The sequence below is a fragment of the Anneissia japonica genome, unplaced genomic scaffold (genome assembly GCF_011630105.1).
Source record: "Anneissia japonica isolate Jap-2015-1 unplaced genomic scaffold, ASM1163010v1 scaffold277_len1293397_cov203, whole genome shotgun sequence".
NCBI lineage: Eukaryota > Metazoa > Echinodermata > Crinoidea > Comatulida > Comatulidae > Anneissia > Anneissia japonica.
Window position 1 is genome coordinate 503,349 of NW_022719460.1, and position 15,968 is coordinate 519,316.

Consider the following 15,968-nt stretch of genomic DNA (forward strand, 5'->3'; position numbering starts at 1 on the left):
TTCCCACAAACTTTAATGAGGAATAAACTTACATATTACAGATAGTAACAGATACAGTGCTATCTTCATTTTGTTTAATAATTACATAAATGTCATGATATTTTTATAATGAATGCATTTGATCAACACCTATTTAGATTCAGTTGAATGGATTCCATAATTTTTTCTGTTAATTTTGAATTTCATTCATCAATTTTGTCGTGCAAATTTACTTCCTGCCAATAAAATGTGCTGTCTTGTGTAAAGGATGTAAGGTATGCAGGTCAGCCACACACTAACTGGCATATTGACCCTGCAAGCTTACGTTTAAAATATAAATCCACTTTAACAAATGGCAAAGATCTCTATACAGAAGGTGTTGTATAAAACAAATAATGAATATTTAAATTAATTATTATATAGAATATTTCTATTCAGTGTGAAATAGAATGTTTCAATCACCTTTGTTATGACTCATTGAACTGAGAATTCCATTTTTCACTTCATTGATATATTGTATACCATTACACTCATAAACATTAATTGAGATTAGGGCTTCATGTTATGACTGAACAAAACAAATGGCTCACATAATATGGAGTGCAGTAAGTGAACAAAGACGTGACAGGGGAACGGGAAACAAGTGCAGGAAAACAAGAACACACAATTTGGAATATTTTAGCACTGAGGTACAACACTCTAACACCATTATTTTATTAATGAAATTGTAAACAATAGGGAAATTGGGGGGGGGGGGATTTTAAACAATAGGGAAAGGGGAGGGTTGTTGATTAACCCCTCTGGATCCAATTAGGTGCATGATATCAAAATGGGTGTACCTTATTAAGCAGAGCAAGAATTCCTTCATATCCCTGATGAAATGCAGCAATGAGAAAAAACAAATAATAGCAAATCTCATTACATAAATTGTTAATTACACTATAATAATAATATTAATGTGAGAAATAATATAATTAATTTAATTTATACAATTCCATCATCATTCATTCTTAGATCATAATGAACAAAAATGTAATTACCAAACTTATTTTTATTTCTATATACTTACCAATACACATTATTAATTTACTTGACTAAATACTTAACAGTCCAGAATGAAAAGTATCTGCAAAAATATGTTCTGACATGGTAGGATCACCACAACTACCATCATCCCCAAAATAGTCCCATTTTATATCATGATTCATATAACATGTAAAAACAATACAGTGTTTTCCTTGCCACAGAAGAAGCAATGATTTGTTTGTAATAACCATTAAATAAGAAGAAAAAAGAAGATTATCGGAAAGTGATTAAATTGAATTGCATACTTATATCAAAAGTGGTAATGAAGCCATGTTAGTCTAACTGCCTTTTAATTCTCTTTGTATACTTATGTCACTAACACTGATTTCATCTGTCAGTAATATAATCATCAAAGCCTCTTTGCAAAACAATACTTTTTTTCTAAACAGACTTTAAATCAGATGTCTCTTTACAAAATATACTGGTATACAAGATGACCTGCCTCGCACTAACTAATAGGAATAAGATAAAATTTTAAAAATAAAAAAAAATATATATATGTTGTATAAATTGAGCTATACACTTATAAACTAAAATGCATTATAATCGATAAATTATTTTAAAATCATCCTGTGTACCGTATGAAACAATTTCATAAAAAGATCATGATTTATTAAACAGGGTTTCGTTTGTTTAATTTTCTATCTTGGGAATGTTGTATTGCTTAGTCATTCTCAGTCCGTATTGGTGAACGGGTGCCGGCAGGAGAAAGTGGTTCAACCTGTGATCAGCCCCCTTTAACTTGCAAAAGTAGTTTGGCTTAAAGTTAATTGTATTCGCTGATCATCCAACCAAGGCAGTGCCAGTGTGGAACAAGCATCTTTGTATGAAATAGAAGAAATATTTTTACCAACTGATCTACGTTGAATGGATTCCAGTTGAGAGGACAGACGTTGGGTTACACCCGTGCCAAAAAAACCGTAGCCTTGTGCTCCAACACAGGGCGGACAAATGAGGTGTAAAATCTAAGCAAGGTAGGAGCATCCAGACCTGATTTTTGGAGTTGCTTCAACAAATAAGTGCAAATTACACCACTTTAACAGCTTTCACCTGGTCATACCATTTAACATTATTTGAAATAATAACCCAAGAAAATTGGTGTTCTTGGTTATTTCAACAACCCAATCCTCATTAGAAATAAGCAGATGGTCAGGTTTATTAATTTTATAATATTTTTCATTTTCTTTTCATTTATATGCATTTTATTCTCCACTGAATATTTACTAATGATATCGGTAGCTAGTTGCATTTCATTGTTATGACCTTTAGGTTAAAGTGCTTCAAATAATGCTGTGTCATCCATATAGCTTTTTGATAAAAATGATGAAATGGATCAGTTAGGCAGGTCATGGCTCTGATAAAATCTGATGTGAGAGTGCATTTATCTGGCAACTATCATTCCTACTGACCTTTGCACTATGCCCTGCCCCTTGGATATTGTTGCTATGGTCCCTCAAGACAACAGTGTTTAAATTTACACTTGGGGGACAACACATGTGCTTATTAGACTATTCTGATTGGACAGTTGTTAAGTTTCATTGACACTCCAGAAAGGCAAATGGTGTGAGCATGCACCAACTTCCCTCTAGTATCTAAACCCAGACACTCACAGTGCCTGGCAGTCATCGGCAGGCGCAATTCTATGTAGGATGCAATGCAACAACGCGCACGCAACAGATTTTTTTTAATGACGATCCGTTCAGACAGTCGCTGACAATTAGCAGACAGCATCTAGTTGTCTGGCACTCATGTGGAGCGGAGTTAGATTCATCGTATCACGGTCTTACGACCGTCGTACGAGGCAGTGAGTGCCCGGCTTCAGAGTATTGACATGGGAGAGCTGACGAGAGACGGCAAAGTTTAAATTTGGGGTTTCGAGCATCGTTTCAAGTGAGAAAGAGCTGGCTTGCAAAAAAACGTTAAATGAGATGAAAGTTTTAACTACTTGAGTTAATATTTTTGCTCAGTGACTTCCCAGTGGGGTTAGCGCAAGCTTTTTTTTCAGGGAAGGGGCTGTGATAACCACATTCTTCAGTAGAATCGCCATTCCTGATGGGGAGAATTAGTTGTTCTCAAAAAAGGTATCTACATGAAATGATGTTACATCTAAGATGAACTGCAAATTATCATCAAAATCTATTCTATTCTGTAAGTTAATTAAATGATGCCAGAACTAGGTAACATAATTTATGCTTGGTACAGCTAACCAGTGATATCTAAGCAGAGCTTAAATGAAAATTGGGCTGCTTTCAAAGCTATGTGTGGCAATACTTATACAATACAAACTTAATGGATGAAATTGCAAATTTTTGAAGCCAGCATAATTATTTTAAAGTGACATTTATTGATTGATTGCTGGTGTATGTTGCCAGCACTTATTATAAAGTGTAAAAGCGCACATGATAATATTTAATGTGAAAAAAAGTAGACGTATTACCACGTAGTTCTGCCACAAAATTGACAATGTCGTTCGTTTCCTGTTGTGAATAATGTATAAAAATGTCACATGGAATATTGTTGTATCCTACATGTTTATGGTGTAGGTTGTCAAACTAATAAAAATCATCATAAAATGCTTGATTCAGAAAAGTTGGAAGGAGCAAAAAGATTGAACTGAATGATATTAGAAGCAGAAAGGCTACATACAATGTTGCTTAGTGTCAACAAGTTTTAATATGGTAATGGTCCAGAATGGCTATATTGAATGTATGGTGCGAATGATAAGCTGTAAAAAGAGCAAAGAGAATGTACTAGATGATGTGATGGTGCAAGATGTACTAAATTGTGATGGTCTAGAGAGCCTATATGAATGCTGATGGAAGCACGGCTGTAAAGATTGGTGACAGTGGCAAAAATGATGTTGTGTAATGGTGACGGTAAAGAAAAAGCTGTGTCCAATTGTCGCAAAGACAAGCGAAACCATTCACTCATAATCACTAATTGTGTTTCAGAGATAATGGCCAAAATATGCTGGCATGTTTACATTTTTGAAATGTTTCATTGCACTCAGGGGCGGATGCAGAATTATTCAAACGGGGATCACAACATATTCAGAATAGAGTGAGAGTGCTATTTTCAATATATGCCTTCAAATTTTAAAATTTATTGGCAAAACGGGGCCCCGTGCCCCCTACTGAATCTACCCCTGGCACTACTTTATTATCTATACATCACACTATGTTGTTATTTCCCGCACTTTTTTAATGATTTGGTGATGGTATCTGCCTCAGAAATGGCTGAAGTCATAACTTTAAAGGCTGATTTCTCAAATAATGTTCTTTAAACAGCTTTGGATTGTCTTTGCCATTATTGTGATGGTATAGTCTAGAAGGCTATGTGCATTGAGACTTCGTATAATGCGACTTATAAGTCGAAGATTGGACTGCATTGGAGTGGATTATAGAAGGCTGCCGTGTGCAATGATGATGGTACCTAGAAGAGTTTGCATGGTAATAGTGCAGAGACGACTATGTACTATACAGGAATGGTGAAGAGAAGTATATGTCCGATGATGCAGACATGAATGTCTGCAATAGTCTGGTGCAGAGAAGCTGTGTGCAAAGAGGGTGATGGTACTGTACATAGAAGGCTTTGTGCAATAGTAATTGTGTAGGGAAGGATATGATGAGAAAGTGGTTGAATTGTGATGGTTTGTACAGTATAACATAGTGATGGTGCAGATGAGGCTGTGTAACCATATTGATAATGCAGAGAAGGTTCTGTGCAATGATGGTACACAGAAGGCTGTGTATACTGCAAAAAAGTGATGAAGGTTAAATACCAAGTTAATGGTGCAGAGACAAATGTGTGAAATAGTAATTTATACAATATACAAATAATAAATGTTTATGAATGCAATGGGAAGAATATTTTCATGAGTTGAAAAATTGACTGTTTCATTCAATGAGACGAAACAGTCAAGCTTTTAACCCATGAAAATATTGCACATTATAAAACATTCATTATTTGTTTTATAATGCACCTAAATAAAAATAGATCCTTGTCATTTGATATCTTATGAAAAAAAAGTTAGGTCTACCTTTTGTCTGAATGGAGCAGTCCATCTTCTTTCAATGAAAATATTATATTAAGTGGAGGTGTGCAAATAGAGCAAAAAATGATGGATGGAACTAAATTTTTATGAGTGACGAAATGGTGTAAATAACCAATGTCACGAGATATGAAATTCACCAATCAAATGACAAGGATCTATTTAGGTGTGTTACAAAGAAGTCTATACAATGGTGATGGTACATAGCGTTGAAGGGTATGTGTAATGGTGATGGTTTAAAGAGAGGATATTTATAGTGAATGTGCTGGTAATAACATTTAAAGAGAGAATTGTGTGAAAACAAGATAAGTTCAATGACTGTTAGCAAGACTGAAGAAAAGCTACAGAGTAAAGTTACAGTTTTTCATACGAGTGTCATTGCATAAATTATGGTTGTACACATAAGGAAACAAAGAAAAAAACGTGATAGGGAATCAGACAAGTTTGCTTAGAAATAATAGTAAACTTACCCGTAAATCAAGTATTCTTTCACTTAATATTTTCATGTCGATACTATGATGAACAATTTGCTGCTTCAAGTTCTCGATTTCCCTGACTTGTTCAACCTGTTGACGTTCGATGAAAGCAATATCTTTGGCTGTTGACTCACTTATTCTGAAATCAAAACAATACATGAACATCGTTAAAGAAAAAAGGAATAACAATCAAGGTATAAGAAAGGCATCTATGATAAACAATAAGGATACCAAAAAGACATTTATATTTAACCAGGGGGGTATGCATTCAGTGACTCTTACTGAAATTAAAAATTAACTATAAGTAAATCAAAAACAATGATAAGATAGCATACATTTTAAAAATAAACTAGATTTTATATTCCTTGATATGCTCACATTCAAAAATTGGTAAAGAGAAAACTGTAAAGATTAAATGCACATTTACAAAAGAATCATATAACTTAATATAGATGATACAGATTGAAAAGAAAATGTAAATTTTCTTTTTAAAACAATCCTCAGATTTTTAGATTTATACAAGATCATGTTGTTTCTATATATTTTACATTTTTATTTGTTTCTATTTTTATGTCCATTTTACATTGCTGCTTTTTGAAATATTTATATTTCAACTTGTAATTAATGGCCCCGTCACACCTTGATGATTTAGCCAGCGTATGCCGACATATCAAAATTTCTCTAAAACGCCGGTATACGCTGAACAATAAATTTTTCTTTTTAAATTTTGGGCGTATACATAGCATATCCATAACAAGTTGGATGTATACCTAACATATTAGTAACTTATATAGATGCCATTATAAGGTACAGTAGCTGTAACTTAGAAAAACGTTCAGTAAGTTCTGAAGTCATTCGGAACACATCAAATACGTCTACATACATCAATATACGTTGGAGATAAGTTTGATATAAGTTACACATAGTTTCGAAGCATATTACTCATAGGTTAGAAATAATTTTTGGGTACGCTAGACATTATCTTGACGTATTTTGACTTATGAGTAACTTACAAGTAACGTGTGTAAACGACGACGATCACATAACTTACCTACAACTTATGGCTCGCGTATGCAGGATGTATGAGCCATACGCTAGCATACATTGAAACATTTTGTACATGTGCAATTGAATTAAACATAAACAGTATATAGTGAGGAAACGATTCTCTTGCTTCCATTTTAAATTGTTCTAATATGTTAAGCGCCTCGAGGTTGTGTCACCGTGAGGCGCTATATAAATCCAGAATTATTATTATTATTATAACTTAATACAAAGAATAAAAAAATCAGCTTATATTTTAATGTTTTCACCTTTGGTACTCTGCATTCAGAGCTCTTGATGTCTTCTTTGTGTTCTTTATTACATCTCTGTATGTTGGTGCATGAGACTTGATGTATACTTAAGGAAATACTTCTGTTTATTAGTATTCATCTACCCTTAACAAATATATTATGATTATTTAATACAAAGACTATAAATTTATCAAAGTTTGTCATTATTATAGTGGTTATTGTCGTCATCATCATCCTTATCATCATTTAACATAAATAAAATATTCTGGAAAGGATATTGTATCCTTGAGATCTCAGTTCTTCTGACCTGCCTACCATGGTTTTCGTTAGATGTGAGTCCCTTTACGTACAGATAGTGGGCTACCAATGGACTGCGCCCTCCTATGTTGAACAGCACTCGTTCAAAATCAGGGCCAGGACCAGTTTTATGAGACTAGAAAACAGATAGCAGCAGTAACATTATGCATGAAGAAAAACAAATACAGGTTCATTAAATATAAACATGCTAAATCAACCAGAAAAAAATATCTCCATGGGTATGTAAATTCATTGAAGCTCATAAATAGAACTACACAACCAATTATTTTTAATTTAATAAACAATAACAAAAACCAAGAACATTAATGACGATATATATTGTATATCACCTTATTTATTCATCAAAAAATATAATAATCTGGTCAAGGCCCAAATTGCGTGTTATTTACACTTAAAAAAAAAATTAAAATATAAAAATCAATTCAAATGAATGGTATTACCATAAGACAATTAACGGTATATTGCAATTACCATTGCACCATTTTCAAAGAACGACTTAAGACCCACTTATTCTCGTCCCTTTAATTTATTTTTTTTCCCTACTTCCATGCCAGCTAGCTTTTATAGCCTTAACTAGGATAGGAGGCGCCCGAATCCGAGATGGCCGAGACTCAATATTTACCCTGTCTCTTATACACATCTAGATGTGTATAAGAGACAGCGATGAGGGCGTATCCCCATACTTCGGTTTGGGTGCTGGCATGGTATTCAAATTTCACTTCTTTTTATTTTGTGGTTTTGGTTTCCGTTCCATCTTTACACTTGCCTGATAGCGCTTAGAGACTTTTTGTATTTTGCGCTCTATAAATTAATAACCATTAACCATTAACCATCAATTAGACAATTAATAAGGAAATTTGTAGTCTTAACCGCACATGCCCGTATCAAAGGTCAATCAACATAAACCTACGTAGCGTGTATATTTGTTTACGTTGGTTGACATTGGTACCAGCATGCGCAGTTCAAACTACATACTGGCTTATTCATTAATTAGACTAGCATACCTCTCTAAGTGGCATGGCTGTGGGTAATCTGGTAGAGGGTACAGCTGCTGTGCCTATTGGTGGTATCTTGTTAGACTTGCCTGCCATCATTGTTGGCTCCCGTGATAATCCGGGGTCCAACTCAATGCCAGTTTCTTCCTCTTGTGCAATCTCAATTGAAAAGTCAGCTATAACAGATAATATATTAATTTCAAAATTGCTGTTTATCATAACAAATTTTAGACTCTAATAATAATAATAAAAATAGTAATAATAATACACAATTTATACATCAATAATAAAAAAAAAATAGCGGCAGCAGCGCATGGCAGCAGGGTACAGAACAGATTTATTTTATCCAAATAATCACCGATATTAGTGTTTGTGGTATAGCTGCTTAATATGAATAATTTTGTAAAAGTAATAATACAGTTATAAATAAAAGTGCTGTATGTGCCCAGCTTCCCATACTCAAAAATTTATTATTTTTGAAAAAAAGGAAATTAATGACAATGGAAAAATAGACAATGAAATTATTTCAATATTGCAATGCTGTACACTACAATATATACATATACTACAAATCCTACTGTAGCAGTGGAGTTGAATAGCTTAGTGGTTAGACGCTTGCATTCTAATTCCAGGGTTGTGGGTTCAATTCCTGTAACAAGAGTACTTTTTCTTAAGACCAAAAAATCCACATTCCTTTTTAATTCAATTCAAATAAACATTTATTTTCTTCATAGACAAAAAAAGTACAATGTAAACAATTCAATGGATGTAAAAATTCCAAGGCCTCAATAAGAGACTGGGATAATAAAGCATCATGCCATTTGCTAAGTGGCAAGTGTACTTGTTGCTAGATGTGAAGGAAATAAATAAATAAAAAATAATGTACCAAAGTCAACTTGCTATCTTACCATCATAGTTGATTTTGCCATCTTTGATAAGCACAACTTTTTTCTTGTCTTCTTCCTTCTCTTCATTGAGACCTTTAGGTCGGAGCTTTTTGATATCCCAGTGTTTCCAGGCAAGGGGTGGAGCTTTGACACCTAACGATAATACAATATTGGAATAATTAAAAAGAATAACCATATATCATTCAGTTGCCAATTAAATAAGGAAAATGACATACCTATAATGTGCAGTAAAAATATAATCCGCCGTAGAGGTGAAAATGCAAAGCCCATTCTTTAGATTTGTTGTTTACTGTCACTAAAAATAAACAGCTCGCTAACTGCGGCTAAAAATAGACAACACTGCGGTCCGTCCCTAAAGAGACTCGCCCAGTGGGCTGATCGGATTGTTAATTCACAGCTGCTAAAAAAAACTTTTTACATTATGCATTACAAGTGGGCAGTGTTCCTTGTGATAGGTGTGTTTGGTTGGATTGGTTGTTGTTGGGCAAAAACTAACCTACAACATCAAGAAAGAAAGTTTAGGCAAAGGCTGGCCTAGCTTAAGGTAAGGACTAAAGCCTAGGCGCCTATGCCTACTAACTATAACTTGTTCCCTTCCCTTTGATGCTCGAGTAATGTCACCGTTTTTCACCGGAATATAGGCCTAGGCCTAGTTTTGGATAGGTCACTGAATCACCAACACCCCACAAAAAAATTTAAAAAAATAAACCTCTTGCCCTCATCAGTTTTCTTAAAAAAGAGAGTGATAATCTAATAATTTTTTCTATGTGTCCTAAAATTGCTACACTATCGCTTCAGTGTTTTCAGTACAATTGCTGTATTGCGTAGCAGTAACCCTGACGCAATCGGGAAGGCTCCTTGATTTGACCGACCAATCAGCATCACCGAAAGCTGTCGGTGATAGCATGTAGGGATTGTATGGAAACTAAGCTTTACCTGCAACCCAATCTGAAACACATGATACAAGATCCTGCTTAAACTGGTCATCAAACACCTTATGGGAATCAGTGAAAGCATCTAGGTAGGCTGCAAACAATGCTTGAGCAAGGCAGTCAGAGTATACCTGTAATGACGATAATGACAGTATAAATAATAATAACATCATTTAAAAACAAAAATAATAACAATGTACTAACAGAATGATAATAAACCAATAGTTGATAATATTAATAACCATTATATGGATTATACATTTTATAACTCCTACAGCATAGGTGGGAAATGTGCGGCCCGCCAGCGATTTTTTGCGGCTCACAAAAATTAATTAAAAACCCTATGTGTGCGGCCCGCCAAGCAACATTGGCTAAAACAACCCCATGTTTTCTACGGCTCGACACCAATCATAATGTAAAAAGTAATATTAAAACTTAGAATAAAGTGGTGTAAAAGCAGTGCTGGGAGGTTTTTGGAAGCTCACTGGAAACATCAAAGTTTGGGTGCAGCCCTCGGTGTTCAATCGAAAATTCACTTTGACCCTCTGACCGATTTTTATGCCCACCCCTGTCCTACAGTATATGAATTTGTTCACCATATATGGATTTTATAGCATACATATATTTTTGAGTGTATGACATCGTATGGACTGTACAAAATTATATAGTATACAGATTGTACAGCATATAATAATTGTAAATTATATATGAATTGTACATTCAATTTGGAGTGTACATATATATTATTATAAGAGGATATCATACACATACTGTAAAGAATTTGTCTTTGATTTCAGGGTTGACACTGACGAACAGAGCGACAAAACTATCTGCAATTCTATTGAATAACTTCTTTTTAGCACTCTTCTTTTTTGGCTAAAAGAAAAAATTATAATCTTCAATTTAAAATGGTCAGAAAAGTATATAATTATAGAAACAGACATTTTTGAAAATGATTATAAATTATAATTATAATATGATGTCACCTCAAACTTGTCGATGAAGAACCACCAAAAAGTGTCCTGCATAACAGCAGTTGATGCTTCAGACAAAAACAGCTTTTTCCAAAACTTTTCAAAACCAGACTGAAAGAACAATAATATTTATTTTATATTTTTATTTTATATTTCAACAATTTTTACAGAGCACAACTCTTTCAGCTAAGCTATTATTTAGGGACTACAACATGATAATTTGAGAAATAAACTAAAAAAAATAACAAATAAACAAGTCATAAAACAATCCAATTTACTATCTAAAAAACCTAATTTTGTAGGTGAAGGTAACTTGTTCGTTTGTTCATATGAATCACAGAAGCTACACAGCTTGTTTTTTAAATGTAGCTATAATTGATTCTAGTTGCTGTTATTAATTGACTAGAACAGTCGTAGCAGGGTCACTGACGAGCAGGTTAACAGCATGACCCCCTCCCCCATTTATTTTCATAATCCTGGGAGAAGATAGGCAAACATAAGTAAAGTGTCTTGCTTGCCCAAAGACACAAGCAATGCGATGAGCGGCGGCCTTGAACTCCCGATCTCACAATCAGAAGTCCAACACCTTACACGCTAACTAAAAATTCTTGAAAAATTCCTGATTGGGTTTATAAACTTCTGACCCAAAAATATTTAAAAATTTATAAAAAGTTGGTGAACTTGAGGAAAGGCTGCAGCCAGACCAAATCATCTCAATGGCCCAAGATCGCAGCAATTGAAGAAAACTTGAGACTGATGATGATGAAAAAGTGACATTCAACGAGATCAAGAAAAATAAGTAATAAATGCTACTATAGTTTAAATAACCAAGCAGTGCACCTGGGAAGGTGTTACTTACGTTAAAGCTCTGTGCTTTGGTGATCCTGTCCAGTATCTGTGGAGCTTCTAATCCATGTGGAAGATCATTCAGTTCATGAGCACTATATCCAGAATACCTGGTGGCCTGTGAAGTATTACATTGATTAAATATCATATAATATTTCTGTTAAGGTAACAATTAGGGTGTCAGACAAACTGTGGCATAACTAAGAAGCCTGTGGTCCCTGGCTAGGTTGTCTTAGCAGTGGTGGATTCAAGTGGGGGTCCAGTCCAAGATTATAAATAAATGAAGAAAAAAGAAAATTATATTCAAATTTATGTCTGAGAGTGCCATTTCCAACCATGGTGAGCCTGATGTGGTATTATGCACCTATCCGTGACAGGACTTCCCCGGGTCCCCTCTATTTTAAATTCCTGGATCTGCCACTGCCTCTAGCCTTACTACATTACAGACGTTACTTTCAAAGAATACAACAGTATTACTTATTCATTTGTTAATTGACCAGATGAGTGACTTATAATTTTCAATCACAAGTAAATAACTTAGAAAGTAGTTTAAATATTTTTATGCCATTTTGCAGAATTATTAACTCAACACAAATACCTCAACGCTTCTTGCTTTACTACCCAAGATCAGGGTTCGAAGTTCATGATTCTTATCGCGTAACTTTCCACGATGAGCTATCACTGCATCAGATTCGGCAGCTCTTTTCATAACTGGAAAAGAGACACATGAACACATGAAATTGGAATTATATTTTAATTTCAACAGAAACATTAAAGTAAAATTTATCTTCAAACACTTGGTTGGCATCAATTACAGATTAAACAAAATAATCTGAGATTACAAACCCTCACCCTGTTGCACCACATGTACTGAAAAAAATAATAGCCCTGCTGTTGATCTGCTCCATCCACCAAACGAGGCCCAGCATCATAGGCCTTGCATGGCAAGACTGCCTTCAGTCCGTCGGCCAGAATTTGACACATAACTTTTAACTTTAAGGTGTAGTATAGTAAATTTCAATAATATAACAGAGCACTCTATGAATTGTTTTAAAATATATTAATACATTATGCGTCAGAACAAAAAACAAGATGAAATAAAATTAGTAAAAATCGCAACTAAAATTCCAGATATTTCTTAATTAGTATGTGGAAAAACAAATACTCCTCATAATAACACTGCCTCTACCACTTCTCTCAAAGTGTACTGTATGTATAATAAATATGTGTAGTAGTATACTATTAGATGTGTTAATTTCAATCTTTATTTGTTATGTACTGTTAAATGTGTACAAATGTATCTGACCCTTTCTGCACTGATTTTACACTTGTGCAAATGTTTTATAATAGTGAAAAATAGCACAATGTAATTCTGAAATTGACTTTCATTTAAGATAACTTTTTTTGCCTCTCTTAAATAAATTGTAACATTTTGAATAATAGTAATAAGTAATACATTTTTCTATACTTTAAAAGAATAAATTAAAATAATAGTTTCACGACTATGTAGAACAACAGCAACAACAGTATTACATAAAAAAACTCTAGAAAAGTTGTGTAATGGAATTTGAGAACAGTAATGAACCTTAAACTCATCAGTTATAATTAATTACATTACATACCAAACAAATGAATATAATTAGTAAAAATCAATGCTGTAGCCAGGATTTTCAAACAGTGTGGGACAATATCAGGGTGGACCCACTTTACGCGTAAATTTAAATAATGTGGACCCATTTTCTTAAAAGTTGTCCCATTTTATGCAAAAATATGAATAATCTGGACCCATTTTCTTAAAAATTTACCCATTTTACGTAAAATATGAGAAATCTAGGATCATCTTCTTATTAATGTTGACCCATTTTACACAACATATGCGAATCTGGACCCATTTTAAAAATTGTGGACCCATTCTTTGTGGACCCAATAGAAAAATTGTGTGGGACTGTCTCAACTGTCTCAATAGCTGGCTACAGCATTAGTGATAATTTTATTTCACAAAGAAAATAATATAAAAAATACATTAGCAAAAATTATTACAAGTGAACATGTGTTATATGATTAAATATTGTATCCTCATTGTAATCTCACTTACTTGATGTGTATCTCCCTGCACAGATGATGGAAATAAAGCAAGCAATATAGAATATAAGTATTATAGAACAAGCATTCAACGTAATCAGAGTAAATATAGAAATAAGTATAGAAATAAGTAGTCAATTAATTAATTCATGCATACATATGAAAGCATGTAGCACAGTCGTCAGTGGCTTAATGTCCAGGAAAGAGGGAGGAATACCCATAGAAAAGTTCCCTCCAAGGTAGATATGGTAGAATAGTAAAGTAGTCTGTGATCATTGTAGCAAAACTGCAATACTTCCCATTGGAATGGAGAAACTTGCAAACTGTGCATAATTGCCTAAAAACACTTTGAGTATAACAATACAATAACTGTTTCACTCAGTCAGCTAAACTGGTGGTAGCCACCGGGTGTGCGCTGAACCGTGGAGCTAGGTCCCCGGTTCAATTCCCATCGCTGCCTCTCCTTGTGTTTCAACTGGAGGGCTGAAATACAAGTTACAATAGTGCACCACCTTTCGGAGGAGATGTTTAATCATTGGTACCGTGTGCATTATGGCCCGTGTGCATGTTAAAGAACAAAGTAAACTTCGGAAAAGAGTAGGGGATTGTCTAAATTATATATTACACTAGCATAAAGCAAGAAGATACAGAAACATTAAAGGCTAAGAAGCATTTCATGGAATGTAATTACATAAGATGTAAACACTAATCTCCACTCAAGCACACAACTATTAAAGAGATATTGCAAAATAGCATTAACCATCATACACATACATGCACACGCAGTAACTTGAATTGAAAACATAATCAAAATCTTGTGGCGTAAATCTGAAGGATGCAGAAGGTGACAACCTCGACAGAGAACCCATACTTACTGTTATTTGGAGAATGGAACAAATTGTCTTTATGCCGGTTTGAAGTGGCATCCACCGTAATAATCTTGCTTGCGTAAACATTCAACTTTTCCAGAAGTATGTCAGCTTTGTTTTCCAATCTTTCAAGCATATACATTGGGAAAGCTGTTAGTATTAGGGTTGTGGAAAATGCTTGAATATTACACAGACCTACATGAGAATGAGACAGGTAAAGTCAAAAGATGAGAATCCAGTGGCAGCAAGAAAGGGAGGGAGGCTAAATTCATGTAAGACAAGCCAATCCCACTGCTGTTTTGCCTGACTAATGAAAATATTTGTATGCTTATTCAAATAAAAAGTTCCAGGACAACTTATAATGGCTAGAAGGTTTAGCCCCCCACCTCCCTGTGGCATCACCCCTTAGCATCCTGGACCCTGTTAGCCTCTGACAGAAACTATTAAACTTCCCTATCAGGGTTAGGCCAATAGCTGGGACATACATTATACTACCAAAAGAAGAGTTACTATTGAAATTATTTCAAAAGGATACAAGCATGTTTTCGAAGTTCTTCAAGAATATATTCCTTTGATCCTAGCATGTCTTTCTCTTTTTCAAGTGGAGTGTACTTTGCATCTGAAGGTTCTGGCCACACATCCTACAAAAAGAAAATGCATTATTTCATTTCATTCCATCGATACATAAAACTATAAATTATAAATTAGTAATGAAGCATCAAATTTTAAGTTGGACGTTAACTTACACAAGTGTTTGCTTATTGTCAGCATTACACCATGAGCATTTTGATGGATGCTGGCACATTATAAATAATACTAGAAATTGCAAATTGCAAGTGAAGTGCTACGAAGTACTGTACAACTGCATATAAATGTTCTTCGAACAAAATTATTTATGCGAGTCAAGTGAAAATAATGAATAATAAAAATATAACAAATAATATGAGACACGACCCATTGTCTACATCAGAACACTTCTCATTGGGTAACAAAGTCGTAATTCTTCATTTTTGTCAAAAAGTGTCTATAGTGGTGAATTATGGTTTAGGTTTTTTTTAATAAAGTTTCAAAAATGTCTATGTATGTGGAAAATGTAGTTGATTACCAAAGGTTACAATTTTTATTTTGAAGACTGCATGGTCTAGGAAGTGTACATT

At 34.1% G+C, this 15,968-nt stretch overlaps 1 protein-coding gene across 6 annotated transcripts in view; it reads right to left on the reverse strand.

Annotated features, from left to right (window-relative positions):
• Window positions 1-15,968, reverse strand: part of LOC117110916 (protein FAM227B-like) — a 25,095-nt gene that overhangs the window by 4,685 nt on the left and 4,442 nt on the right. For 2 of the 6 annotated variants that reach the window (XM_033253752.1, XM_033253753.1), the window contains exons 3-16: window positions 15,347-15,452; window positions 14,818-14,961; window positions 13,956-13,970; window positions 12,459-12,571; window positions 11,874-11,978; window positions 11,027-11,125; window positions 10,812-10,916; window positions 10,045-10,171; window positions 9,109-9,240; window positions 8,210-8,376; window positions 7,166-7,320; window positions 6,906-6,983; window positions 5,587-5,731; window positions 819-851 (exon numbers count right to left, since the gene is read on the reverse strand). In XM_033253752.1, coding sequence (XP_033109643.1) covers window positions 819-851; window positions 5,587-5,731; window positions 6,906-6,983; window positions 7,166-7,320; window positions 8,210-8,376; window positions 9,109-9,240; window positions 10,045-10,171; window positions 10,812-10,916; window positions 11,027-11,125; window positions 11,874-11,978; window positions 12,459-12,571; window positions 13,956-13,970; window positions 14,818-14,961; window positions 15,347-15,452 — 1,524 coding nt within the window. Of the gene's footprint in view, window positions 1-818; window positions 852-3,502; window positions 3,543-5,586; window positions 5,732-6,905; window positions 6,984-7,165; window positions 7,321-8,209; window positions 8,377-9,108; window positions 9,241-10,044; window positions 10,172-10,811; window positions 10,917-11,026; window positions 11,126-11,873; window positions 11,979-12,458; window positions 12,572-13,955; window positions 13,971-14,817; window positions 14,962-15,346; window positions 15,453-15,968 lie in introns of all 6 variants that reach the window. The other 4 variants (XM_033253758.1, XM_033253757.1, XM_033253755.1 and 1 more) reach the window with 4 other exon arrangements.